The sequence below is a fragment of the Acipenser ruthenus genome, chromosome 26, assembly GCF_902713425.1.
Source record: "Acipenser ruthenus chromosome 26, fAciRut3.2 maternal haplotype, whole genome shotgun sequence".
Lineage (NCBI taxonomy): Eukaryota > Metazoa > Chordata > Actinopteri > Acipenseriformes > Acipenseridae > Acipenser > Acipenser ruthenus.
Window position 1 is genome coordinate 11,321,968 of NC_081214.1, and position 14,590 is coordinate 11,336,557.

Here is a 14,590-nt window from a genome sequence, read left to right on the forward strand (position 1 = left end):
ACACACAGGAGATAACAGTAATATATTACTGATCCCACAGCCTTGTATCAGTCTTAGCACAGGTTACCACAAACATTATCATTGTTGCTCCCACGTCTCACCGTTAAAATTAGTCCTGATAGTTTACAGAAAACTCTTTTTCCAACATTGCTTAGGATTATGTGAGAAATATGTTGTGGTTCAAGAACAGGACGAGGAGGGCTTATCACACGTGCAGCTATCGCAGATGGTCAACTATGTGAGCTTGCCTCACACACTGAATGCATGCCTGCCACAGGGCTCCACTGGGTCCTAAACCCTGCTAAGTTCTGACGGGGATTTCAGTAACCACAGACAGTATATGCATTTTGCAGAAATTAAAGGTTTGCTGACATAAAAGGGGTTTAACAGAGTTTTGAGCAAAATACGGGAGAAAATCTGTCCCGGGAGATGTCTGGGAGAAGTGTCCAAAACACGGTAGAGTCCTGGTATAAAAGCGGAGTTGATAAATTATACACCCTCTTGTTGGTGTTCCTTTACCAAAGTACAGCGTTCACACAAGCATCCTTTATATATAGCAAATACCAGCATCCACCGTATTTTTGCTCTCTGCTTTTGCCAAAAGAGCTGGACTCTCTTAAATATATTGTATCGCCTTCTTTGCAATAAAATACGCAACCTATATTGTGCCTGAAGCTCCTGAAATTTGACACTTAACAGGTTGTTACATTGTATAATACAACTGAAAATTAAAAGCAAACAAAATGCAGTCTTTGACAAACAACAGTGCCATTTTGTTTTGTGATTTTGCCATGAAAACGATCTGTTGACTGACAGGTTTGAAAGTTGTACTCGCATGATCCCTTTGGCTGTGTACCCTTACCAGCATAGATTGCGCAGTTTTGTACTGCTCATTAGCGACAAGTGTGTGTGAAAGAGGTATAAGCTATCCTCTTTACAACCAACAATAATGCTCACAAAGGCTTCTTAATCTGTTGAGACTTCCTTTATACTGCTGCCACAACAGTGTAAATCTGCACACTGGACACTGTAGCTCACTCCCACTTTCTCATGCATGCCCAGCCATCTTCAACTGCTTAAGTCTGCCTACCGCAAGTCTGAGCCATTGTTTTTTAATGTTGTATTTAATGTACTATGCCCTGTATTTCACTGTACTTAATGTATTATGCATTGTTCCTCACTATCTTGTAAAGCGCTTTGTGATGGTGGTCCACTATGAAAGGCGCTATATAAAATAAATATTGATTGATTGATTGATCTTGCAGCAAGGGGTGTTTCAATCTGGCTTTCACCCGTAAAGTTCAAGAATAAATAATGCTTTATATTCGGGCGGATTTAAAAGTAAATTCAGCTGTACAGTTTTCTTGACAGGCTGTTTTAAATAAAGTGTTGCCCCACAAGTTAATCTGACTGTGTAACCCTTTTATCCATAATGAACTTGTTCTGGCAGTATCTGAGGTCAAAAGAACATGTACAGAGGTCGCGCTAGCTTTTCTATTCATGCCTTCCTGAAACACACATGCCTAGAATTCTGCATCCCCATCCATCAGATATTAAACGATCAGTTGTTAATACAAAGGCACATCCAGGGATGTGCATTTTGGTACATTTTTATGAACGCTTAAACTCTATGCTATATCATAGTTTAAACAATCTCTCTCTGTGCATAGATATACATATGAATACAGACACACTTCTTTATGCTAGTATATACTAACAGTACACCGTTCCTGCATTCCAATAACAGCAATAGCATCGCCATGTCTGTGTTTTAAGCGAAGATTCTTGAAAATCTGTATATCTGCATGTATATGCATTTTTCTGTCCAGCAGCTCTTTCACACACACTACAGTACATCATGCCATCTCAGTAAACAAGCCACGGGTACTTCATCTCCCATTCAGAATTATAAGAACATATTTTTCGTTTGCGTTTTTCTGCATTACTACTGCTTGCAACTGCTGAGGTCACTGTAGTACAGTACAGTCTCCGGCTAAGAGAGCACCCCTCGGGAAGCAAGTGAAGTGTTCTTATATCCGAAGTGTTCTCTAAGACGGAGTGAGCCACCAGACACAATATGAATCAATCAATAAATAAACACACGTGTATTACTTGTCATGATGCACGTGCATCAACATATGAAATTAACTGAATAAGTAAAAGCAAAACAATAGGCAAGTGTATGTTAATAAACTAAAATAATAAAGTAACTGTCAAACTATTCAAGACATGCATATTATTTAACAGAATGGTGAAGCAACTCACCAGAACGGGAAACAGCAAATTGCTCAGCGACTTGTGTCTGGTCTGATTCAGGTTTCTTTCAAGAGCTCAAATAATTTCCAACTTTTTATAGCAAGAGAAACAGCAGCACATTTTGCCGTTTTGTTTACAGTTGCTCTCAAAAATATTCACCCCCTTGGACTTTTCCACATTTTATTGTGTTACAACATGGAATCAAAATTGATTTAATTAGGAGTTTTTGCCACTGATCAACACAAAAAAAGTCCATAATGTCAATGTGAAAAATAAAATCTATAAATTGTTCTAAATTAATTACAAATACAAAACAGAAAATAATTGATTGCATAAGTATTCACCCCCTTGAGTCAATATTTGGTAGAGGCACCTTTGGCAGCAATTACAGCCATGAGTCTCTACCAGCTTTGCACATCTGGACACTGCAATTTTTGCCCATTCTTCTTTGCAAAATTGCTCAAGCTCCGTCAAGTTGGATGGGCACCTTTGGTGAATAGCAATTTTCAACTCTTTCCACATATTCTCAATTGGATTGAGGTCCGGGCTTTGACTGGGCCACTCCAGGACATTGACCTTTTTGTTTTTAAGCCACTCCAGTGTGGCTTTGGCTGTATGTTTGGGGTCATTGTCCTGCTGGAAGATGAATCTTCTCCCAAGTCCCAGGTCCCTTGCAGACTTCAGCAGGTTTTCCTCCAGGATTTCCCTGTACTTTGCTGCATCCATTTTGCCCTCTATCTTCACAAGCTTTCCAGGCCCTGACACAGAGAAGCATCCCCATAGCATGATGCTGCCACCACCATGCTTCACGGTAGGGATGGTGTTCTCAGGGTGATGCGCCAAACATAGCGTTTAGCGCTAAGGCCAGAAAGCTCTATTTTGGTCTCGACCATAGAATCTTCCACTTGGTCTCAGAGTCTCCCACATGCCTTATGGCAAACTCTAGCCGAGATTTGATGGCTTTCTTTTTGCCACTCTCCCATAAAGGCCAGTTTTGTGAAGCACCCCGGCTATTGTTGCAGTATCCACAGTGTCTCCCAGCTGAGCCGTGGAAGACTGTAACTCCTTTAGAGTTGCCATAGGCCTCTTGGTGGCCTCTCTGACTAGTGCCCTTCTCGCCCGGATACTCAGTTTTTGAGGACGGCCTGTTCTAGACAGATTCACAGTTGTGCCATATTCTCTCAATTTCTTAATAATGGACTTTACTGTGCTCCGGGGGATATTCAATGCCTTGGAAATGTTCTTATATCCTACCCCTGATTGGTGCTTTTGAAGAACCTTATTCCGGATTTGCTTTGAATGTTCCTTCGTCTTCATGATGTAGTTTTTGTTAGGAAATGTACTAACCAACTGTGGGACCTCCCAGAGACAGGTGTATTTAACCTAAAATCATGTGAAACACCTTAATTGCACACAGGTGGACTCCATTCAACTAATTATGTGACTTCTAAAGACAATTGGTTGCACCAGAGCTTATTTAGGTGTGTCATAGCAAAGGGGGTGAATACTTATGCAATCAATTATTTTCTGTTTTATATTTGTAATTAATTTAGAACAATTTGTAGATTTTATTTTTCACTTTGACATTATGGACTTTTTTTGTGTTGATCAGTGGCAAGAACTAATTAAATCAATTCTGATTCCATGTTGTAACACAATAAAATGAGGAAAAGTCCAAGGGGGGTGAATACTCTTGAGAGCCTCTGTACGTGCCATTTTGTAGCAATGAGGTGCCCTCCTGGAAATCAGAATACCAAATGAGTCAATGATATGAAGACGGTTCTGGCAAGATTTAATAAACCAATCGGTGTGCCTAAAGACACTCTCGTGATGACGAGTTGCTTTTGAAAAGACTGCATAAACCATTTAAATTTAAGTTTGATGATGATGAGTTACCAGGTTATAAAACACCAGTACTGTATCAGTTGTGAACAAATCTCTATAGGTGTCAAGAAGGTGTTCTTTTAAGCAAAGTTCCTGTTCCTTTAACCACAGCATTTGCAATGAGAAGAATCTGTTTCACCCAAAGTGTGTTTCCTTAGGAGGTGTTCTCTTAGAGGTGTTCCGGAGACTACTGTACTTGTACAGTCAGAAGAGGCTGACTGCTTAGCAAAAAAACTTCCGATTGACAACTGCTTCACCATATTGACACAGACACTGGTATTTTACGGTCATTTTGCTGCAGTGTAATAGATTACCATGAATATGCATGTTTGCATCCCTTTCCATTCTGTGCGTCCCATGAACGCAAGACAAAATATTTTTCTGTCCAATGGATTTATTTTGCGTCTAGGACAGAAAAATGTGCGTTAACGCGGCCTCTGACATGTATAAATACTGTGGGTCTGCCCTGAGCATCTTTATCTAGTGAAGCTCAGGTAAGTGTTCATCAGATGACACTGGGTGCGGTGCAAGTTAATTGCACTGGACAGGAACCCTTTTTTTAAAGCATTGGTGTTACCATCAGTTTGGCATAGCTCTGAAATTATAATGAAAAATTGATATTTAATGAACAGAGACAACCTTTTCAGTTACTCCATGCTCAACCACAGGGGGGCTCTCAGCTCATCAAACATACATCTTGTATTTTAATCATGAAATAAATACTATTCATTACAGATTCTGTGTTGTGGGGGTTTGTCCCAAACTACTTAATCTAAGACATGTAACATACCTTCAAGTAGGATCCATAGTACTTGGTTACATAGGGACTGTCGCACTGACTCAAAACAGTGATTTCCTGTTGAATGTCTTCTATCTCATCTTCTGCCTCTTCCAGATCAATGGTTTTAATAGCCACCACTTTTTGTGTCCGATTATCAATCCCTTTAAAGACTTCCCCAAAGGAGCCCTTTCCAATTCTCTCCAGTTTGGTGAAGAGTTCCTCAGGATCTGCCAGGCTGTTCTGCAAAGAGAAGGACACAGGTATTGTAACAGGCATTGTCTTCGGGTGGTCTGCTCAAGGATTTTTTAAATTGTAATATTTACATTGTATCGAAGCCCTAGCAAGAGGAAAGCATTGGGTTTTAATTACATTGCATTAGGAATGTAAATATACTATAATCAAGTTTTTGTAAATTATTTTTAAAGGTGGGATTTGGGCCGGGGTCATACTCTAGGTGTTGCAGATTTTGCCGATGTATTAGTGCATTTGCTGTAGCAGTTGATTAAATCTAAAGTATATTACTTCAATGTTTTACATGTATTTACAGTTAAACAGCCTTGTTGTACAGTACATGCTCAATGATGTCCTCAGTTTGGATATTTGAAGGTGTAAAGGGAACAGGACACTACAGACTGTAACAGAGCCTCTCAGAGACTGGCAATGTGCTGAATGGGTGTGGAATTGGGATGTGTGCACTGATGTCCACGAAGATCAAGTCTTTTCAGCAAAGCAAAGGTTTTTATTTTTACCGAATGTGCAATGGCTGCTTTGTGTTGCAGAACACAGACTGGCCACTAAAAAACTTTATTTATACAAAGTACAGTACAGGGTAATTTCAGGCAGACGTTTATATTAGACAAATAGCGTTTGCCTTTCCCACTGATTTCAATAACAAAGGCATCATTTATACCGTGTTAAGCACGGTGTATATTTCAGGCAAACTCAAAGCTGTTTGGATCTCGTTATGTGCTGTTCACATAGATTTAAATAACAAATGCACTGCTTATACTGTAGTAATCGCTGTTACTAACACTATGTAACACAATTTTTGTTCCTGGGTAGTAAGTGTTATTTCCTAATTGCTTATGCCTCAAAAGTATAGAAAATGTCTATTATTCCCCACAAACTTTGCTTTTGTGACCAGGACAGTGATATTTTGAAATGTACCTATTTCCAATGAGAAAACGGGCAAATTTGTGTCTTTTCGTTCACATAAAGTCAGGAAAAAACAACATATGAATCCAAATTAACATGTATTTATACTAAAGTAATACAAAAATGACTACAAAAGATTTAGAAGCGAGTAGTTTTTCGAGATTTACGATTATACTGTAAATCACTTTCACGAATCAGCCCCCAAATGTAGTCTCCCATCACGTTCTCGTTCTACTGTCCTTGGTAGCGGCGTTCAAAGTCCAGTATATCCTGGTGGAAGCGCTCGCCTTGCTCCTCCGAGTACGCTCCCATGTTCTCCTTGAATTTATCAAGATGAGCATCAAGGATATGGACTTTGAGGGACATCCTACAGCCCATTGTGCCGTAGTTCTTCACCAGAGTCTCAACCTGCTCCACATAGTTTTCGGCCTTGTGATTGCCCAGGAAGCCCCGAACCACTGCGACAAAGCTGTTCCAAGCCGCATTCTCCTTACTAGTGAGCTTCTTGGGGAATTCATTGCACTCCAGGATCTTCTTTATCTGTGGTCCGACGAAGACACCGGCTTTGACCTTTGCCTCAGACAGCTTAGGGAAGAAGTCTTGAAGGTACTTGAAGGCTGCCGACTCCTTATCTAGAGCTCTGACAAATTGTTTCATTAGGCCCAATTTGATGTGCAGTGGTGGCATCCGCACCTTCCGGGGGTCCACCAGTGGCTCCCACTTGACGCTGTTCCTCCCCACAGAGAACTCGGTCCACTGTGGCCAGTCCCACCTGTGGTACTGCGCCTTGGTTAGGCTATCTTTGCCTTTGGGACAGCAGGGAAACTTGGTAAAACCGCCTTGGAGACCCATCAGGAATGCCACCATTTTGAAGTCTCCTATGACCTCCCAGCCGTACTCATCATACTTCAAGGCATCCAGCAAGGTCTTGATGCTGTTGTAATCCTCTTTGAGGTGCACCGAGTGAGCCAGGGGAAGAGACGGGTACTTGTTACCATTATGGGGCAGCACGGCTTTGAGGCTCCTGGATGAGCTGTCAATGAAGAGGCGCCACTCATTCTGGTTACAGGCGATTCCGATTGCCTCGAACAGACTGGTCACATTGATGCCATCTCAGAAAAATGCAGATATGTATCCACTTAGGCAGCTGGAACTAAACTGAACTGGTGGGCTTAAGGCCTCTGTATTTATACTACTATTTATATTACTGGAAAGTTCTAGAAGTTACTCCAAGTTTACTCAGCACTGAATCTATCTGGAATGTTCTGGAAAATAGGTAAATTTCAAAATATCACTGTCCTGGTCACAAAAGCAAAGTTTGTGGGGAATAATAGCCGTTTTCTATACTTTTGAGGCATAAGCAATTAGGAAATAACACTTACTACCCAGGAACAAAAAAAATATATATATTTGTTACACGGTGTAATCAACCAATCAGCTGTTTTCACCTCGTAACCTTGCCATTCACATAGATTTCAATAAAAAGGCAGCACTTTACTGTAGTAAAAGCTTCACAGATTGATCAGTCAGCTGTTTGAATCTCGTTATTGAGCGATAACCCCTGTACTGTACCTTGGCTATTTAATCCCTGTACACAGTGTCGGGTTTACAGTTTGAAAAAACAGCACTGACTGCAACAACAAGCAAGCATGGCTGGAAAGAGAAAAGCGCTGCGCATAAAATGTCTCTGTTAGATGCTGTGCGCTTGCTAAAGCATGCTTGGAACTCTGTCACTCAGCAAACAATGCAACGCTGCTTCAAAAAGCTGGGGTTTCTGTCGTTGAGGAGGAGACTGGGGAGGGGATGGGAGTACTCTGTAAATAATGTGTGTTTGTAAACTGTGTTATTCTTGTTCAGATCTGGTAGCGTTCTCTGTGGGTTTTGGTGCTTGTGTGACTAGAGCTGAAAGACTGCCTGTGTGTAAGTGCATCACTGAGGGGGGTGGGAGCAGGTCTGACACGACCAATCAGAGATAGGGAGTGTTGGAGCAATGAGCAATGATCTGGTGGCGGGAGAACTGAGAGAGAGAGTTGAGAGGTTGAGTTTGTGAGTGAGAGGAGAGGCATGAGAGCTATTGTTCACTTAAAGCTAATAAAAAATAATAAATACAGCGGTTTCCTACTGCTTTGAACCGCAAATGCTGTCTGTGTCATTATATCCTAGAAACCCTGCAGCTCAGCGCTACAATATGTAAATAAATCCTGTAAAACCTCCATCTCGATCTCCTGCCTGTCACTCAGCAGCGAATGCACACACCAACACGGCAGACGGCTACTCTGTCACAAGCATTAATACCCTGCCTCTTTCTAAACAAGGGGTTTAGGGGAGCTCCCTAATAAAAGCTGAATCTCAAAACAACAACAACAACATAGTACAGTAATTGTTACAGCTGTGTATAATGGTTTAAAAACAGGATTCATTTATCCGCCTTTTTACATATCCGCTCTTACTCTCTCCCTAGCAGCCTGCTTGCATGTCAGTTCTGCGTGTGTGTGTGTGTGTGTATGAATACGAGTGGATATCGATGGGCCAATGGGCGACGTGTGGGCGAGTCCCTTTGAATAAAACAGCGCAAGAACGATTTGATGCAAATAAAAAAGCAGTTTTACTGCTTTCGCTGCACCCTGTTGTCTGTCTCTTCATTGATCGCCAGAACCCCCGCACATAGCTGACCGCTATAATATATTTCTTGCCACTAAGCAGAAAATTAAGTGTTTCGCAATATTGATTCCAAAATGCTTGGTGATTGTGGGATAAACAATACATTTGTATATCAGGTTTTGCATACAACAACTGTATTGTATTACATTTAAGTCTCGCTGTGGTATAACAAATTCAGTGAGAACAACTGCACTTCTGCGATCAGCTTTAAAACATCAGGTGTGAGTGTGACAGACTTGACAGTGATAATAGGCAGTCCTCCAAAAATGTACGCGTCTGTGTCGGGGTGATGCAGTGCTCAAGACAAGGACAAACTAAGTACTGGTGAAATGAAGGTTTTATTTGTAATCCAAAGTCTGATGACAACAGTAAACAAAAATGAGAACAGGCAATACACAGCGTTGCGTATTGCTCCGTTTAATCCATGGGTTCAGTTCTGAAATAATAGTCCCAGTATTAAAAAACCCACAGTTAACACAAACACGATCACAAGTCCACAGTGAGTGCTGTAGTGCTCGTGGTGCAAATACAATTAATCATGACACAAGTGCAGTGTTGTCCGGGTTTTATGCTGGCCTGTAGTGAAAGCTCCGGATCGTGTTAGCCGTCTAACAACAAACAAGTATATTTTTGGATAAGAGAATATAATATATTTGGAGATGCACAACAAAGCAGGAAGTTGCATAACTTAAGGAGGGATCAAGACGTCTTTAGAGTGATCACGTGGGAGAACAGGTCAGGTTTTCTTAAAGGGGAAAACCATACATGTAGAAAGGGAAGCATATATATGCGGAAAACATGCAAAAAAATGTGATAATGTATTTTACTGTTAAGTTGCGTTTAAACGTGTAATACAAATTCTAAAATGAAAATATTTTTAATCCACATTTACCGTTTAAACGTTTAACCCTTTGCGGTCCTATGTCGGACCTGGTCCGACATCGCAATTTTCCCTTTCCGGTCCAATGTTGGACCCTGTCCGACATCATCAAAAAGACACAAAAAACAGGTCTCTAGTCATTTTTTCTCAGGAAAAAGCAGAGAAAATCATTCAATGGCCGAGTGAGACCGATAGGAGCCGAGAGAAGCCGAAAAAAAAATGGGCGTATCTCATGAATACAGATAGCCCCGACACCACATAGATAACACGGACATAAACGAAGAGATAGCTGCTTCTGCATCCAGCGCTCAAAGAAAATCACAAACATTTGCAGAGCTTTTTTTTAGATGTTACAGTAATAAAATAATGACTTGGATCGCATTATTGAGGAGTTTGGTGATAAAACGAGTGATCAGGAGATGATTTATCGGTATGTACTATTATTATGTGAAAAATATAGCGAACAAGGGGTGGGGTGGGGCTGGAGATGCTTTACTGAGTGTCCTGTTGATATGCAGTGCCTTTTAAACCTGTTTTACTGTGAATAAAATACTTTTAAACAGCGCGTCTAAAATAAACTGCGCATGTGAAAATAAATTGGACCTGACGCACCTGAGAAGCGCTGAATAAATTGACCGCAAAGGGTTAAACCCTTACAGCCCTATTTTTGGACACGACAAAACAAACACAACACTCACGATAACAGTGCGGTTCTCCTTCTGGTTCAGCGTTAACCATAAGAAAGGAACAGATCACCTCGCTACGTCTCCTTATGTACCATCAATCACACCCCCTTGGTTAACAATTGCAACCGCTCCTCCAATCCGTGGCTGCCACATTGCTTCCCTTCTGGGTCGATGATTTGGTGTACCGTAGCTCCGCCCCCTTTCTAGATGGCTGACTTCCACCTAACCCTGGGAATGAATTGTTTGGCCATCCAGTCCAGGGCATTCTGTTCCCTTTACACAGCGCCCTCACAGGTCGGGAGGGAGATTTATCACCAAGAATCATTTTGTCTCTGTTACAGCAGCCCCCAATTTTGTTGGAATACCAAATCGCACAATATGTCACTCAAAACCACTTGACAAATGTAGGGGGAACCAGCTGAACAGCTGACATTTTGACTTACGTTTCACTTTCAACATATCGGAATGTTAAAGTAAACTAATTTGTTTCTTAATAGATGCAACATAGATGCTATTTTATTTTTTACTGATATGTATTTGGAGTTTACAAGAACACACTATCACAATTGGTACTTTATTCCTTTTGGATTTGTTTTCAACCGGCCGCAGGTTTTTTTTTTTTTTTTTTATTATTGCTGAGCCGGTTGCCGGTGAAACAATTGAATCTGCCGTTTTTTTTCCATCATGGAACAGATATCAATACATTGGGTCGTATATGCAGGTAAAGATTATTGATAAACTGAACTTTATATGTCAGTATAACACACTATAGAATAACACCCTATTGTAATGCAATGCACAGTTAAGGTTTGACCTCCAGGGAAATAAAAGATGAATGAAATAGGCTAAATGTTCCAGTACAGTGGAAATTAAGCACAGCCAGGGTTCACACGGCCAGAGGTCGTCCCACATTGATTTGAACAACATTGATATACTGTAGGTATGTATACTGAGGAACACTAGAAATGTTTAGGAACCTAGCAGACACTATTACAAGAAATCCATTGTGGTTCAACACCCACTGTTAAATTCAAATACAAGCAGGAGATAATGTTTATATATGTACAGTGAACAGTACAGTACAGTGAGAATCTGTGGAAAGAACTGAAAACTGCTGTTCACAAATGCTCTCCATCCAACCTCACTGAGCTCGAGCTGTTTTGCAAGGAGGAATGGGCAAAAATTTCAGTCTCTCGATGTGCAAAACTGATAGAGACATACCCCAAGCGACTTACAGCTGTAATTGCAGCAAAAGGTGGCGCTACAAAGTATTAACTTAAGGGGGCTGAATAATTTTGCACGCCCAATTTTTCAGTTTTTTATTTGTTAAAAAAGTTTGAAATATCCAATAAATTTCGTTCCACTTCATGATTGTGTCCCACTTGTTGTTGATTCTTCACTAAAAATTACAGTTTCATATCTTTATGTTTGAAGCCTGAAATGTGGCAAAAGGTCGCAAAGTTCAAGGGGGCCGAATACTTTCGCAAGGCACTGTATGTTCATAATAAACTATATATATATATATATATAGTTTATTATGAACATACAGTGCCTTGCGAAAGTATTCGGCCCCCTTGAACTTTGCGACCTTTTGCCACATTTCAGGCTTCAAACATAAAGATATGAAACTGTAATTTTTAGTGAAGAATCAACAAGTGGGACACAATCATGAAGTGGAACGAAATTTATTGGATATTTCAAACTTTTTTAACAAATAAAAAACTGAAAAATTGGGCGTGCAAAATTATTCAGCCCCTTTACTTTCAGTGCAGCAAACTCTCTCCAGAAGTTCAGTGAGGATCTCTGAATGATCCAATGTTGACCTAAATGACTAATGATGATAAATAGAATCCACCTGTGTGTAATCAAGTCTCCGTATAAATGCACCTGCACTGTGATAGTCTCAGAGGTCCGTTTAAAGCGCAGAGAGCATCATGAAGAACAAGGAACACACCAGGCAGGTCCGAGATACTGTTGTGGAGAAGTTTAAAGCCGGATTTGGATACAAAAAGATTTCCCAAGCTTTAAACATCCCAAGGAGCACTGTGCAAGCGATAATATTGAAATGGAAGGAGTATCAGACCACTGCAAATCTACCAAGACCTGGCCGTCCCTCTAAACTTTCAGCTCATACAAGGAGAAGACTGATCAGAGATGCAGCCAAGAGGCCCATGATCACTCTGGATGAACTGCAGAGATCTACAGCTGAGGTGGGAGACTCTGTCCATAGGACAACAATCAGTCGTATACTGCACAAATCTGGCCTTTATGGAAGAGTGGCAAGAAGAAAGCCATTTCTTAAAGATATCCATAAAAAGTGTCGTTTACAGTTTGCCACAAGCCACCTGGGAGACACACCAAACATGTGGAAGAAGGTGCTCTGGTCAGATGAAACCAAAATCGAACTTTTTGGCAACAATGCAAAACGTTATGTTTGGCGTAAAAGCAACACAGCTCATCACCCTGAACACACCATCCCCACTGTCAAACATGGTGGTGGCAGCATCATGGTTTGGGCCTGCTTTTCTTCAGCAGGGACAGGGAAGATGGTTAAAATTGATGGGAAGATGGATGGAGCCAAATACAGGACCATTCTGGAAGAAAACCTGATGGAGTCTGCAAAAGACCTGAGACTGGGACGGAGATTTGTCTTCCAACAAGACAATGATCCAAAACATAAAGCAAAATCTACAATGGAATGGTTCACAAATAAACATATCCAGGTGTTAGAATGGCCAAGTCAAAGTCCAGACCTGAATCCAATCGAGAATCTGTGGAAAGAACTGAAAACTGCTGTTCACAAATGCTCTCCATCCAACCTCACTGAGCTCGAGCTGTTTTGCAAGGAGGAATGGGCAAAAATTTCAGTCTCTCGATGTGCAAAACTGATAGAGACATACCCCAAGCGACTTACAGCTGTAATTGCAGCAAAAGGTGGCGCTACAAAGTATTAACTTAAGGGGGCTGAATAATTTTGCACACCCAATTTTTCAGTTTTTTATTTGTTAAAAAAGTTTGAAATATCCAATAAATTTCGTTCCACTTCATGATTGTGTCCCACTTGTTGTTGATTCTTCACAAAAAATTACAGTTTTATATCTTTATGTTTGAAGCCTGAAATGTGGCAAAAGGTCGCAAAGTTCAAGGGGGCCGAATACTTTCGCAAGGCACTGTATATATATATATATATATATATATATATATATATATATATATATATATATATATTTTTTTTTTTTTTTTTTTTTTTTTTTAATAGAGAGAGAGAGAGAACATATGCATGTCTCCAGTCATATGTGGTTTTCACAATCACACTGTCTTCAGGCCAAAATTGTAGATACTGTCATAGCTTTATGTTTTTGCCTATTTCATTGATTCACCCCATTGCCGCTGTACTTCATGCATCCAGGTCAGTAACATCAGAAAAAAAACACAAATTGTGAGTCACTTGCAGCAATTTCAAATCAGGCAGCGGGTTATGCCTGCTCGCAAAGATTTTTTGAGATGCGACGGTCACATCGGGCAGTGTGTTCCAGGCATTACTAACCCTGTCTGGTCTATACTGACTACTTTATATCTTCCCAGTGCTAGCCCCTCCCTAGAGCTAAACCACTTTTTACAGGAATGACCCAATCATGCGAATTACCCTTACCAGAGCAGAAATATTCTCCTAGTGTAGAATACTTATTTATTACAATATATATCTTTTTTACCCAGTAACCATTCTTTAATGGGTGAAATCATTAACATTAAAAATTATCTTTTAGCCTTAGAGTGCTATATCCAGTCTCCCCCTATACTTTACATTGTGTGTGCATCCACAGCTTCAAGCAGGCTGACGGGGATGCACGCACACACCCTGTCTGACTCACAGCAGTGTGCAGCCAAGGCTGAATCAAAACTGCATAGCACCGCCATGAAAACCAAAACCAAGTTAACTCTAAAAGACCGACAGAAAGCCGGTGAGAGACATTTTACACCACATAAACATAACATAGCGCTGCCTGTGAACGGTACCTTTTCTCAGGCAATAATTCTGTTAGCACCTTAGCTTTTTTTGGTTGGCTTTGTTTCTTTTACAGATACTCGCTCTCCACCAGACAGGACCCCAGCAAGAGACAGCAGCCCCGCTATGCACTGTTTCTGGGGTTGGGGTACGTAGCATTTAAGCAGGTTGTAATATTACGGTTTAAAATCCAGTTATTTTCTGGGGGGATTAAGGACTGGTGAGAAAGCCTCGTCAGTCTCTCTCACATCTATCCCAACACTACTGACTTTCACTTTAGT

General features: G+C 40.7%; 1 protein-coding gene across 2 annotated transcripts in view; it reads right to left on the reverse strand.

The window, feature by feature from the left end:
* The window catches only part of LOC117430523 (serine/threonine-protein kinase 26-like), a 67,372-nt gene that overhangs the window by 32,838 nt on the left and 19,944 nt on the right, over positions 1-14,590 (reverse strand). For both annotated transcript variants that reach the window (XM_034050609.3, XM_034050610.3), the window contains exon 2: positions 4,931-5,161. In XM_034050609.3, the coding sequence (XP_033906500.1) occupies positions 4,931-5,161 (231 nt within the window). The remainder of the gene's footprint in view (positions 1-4,930; positions 5,162-14,590) is intronic.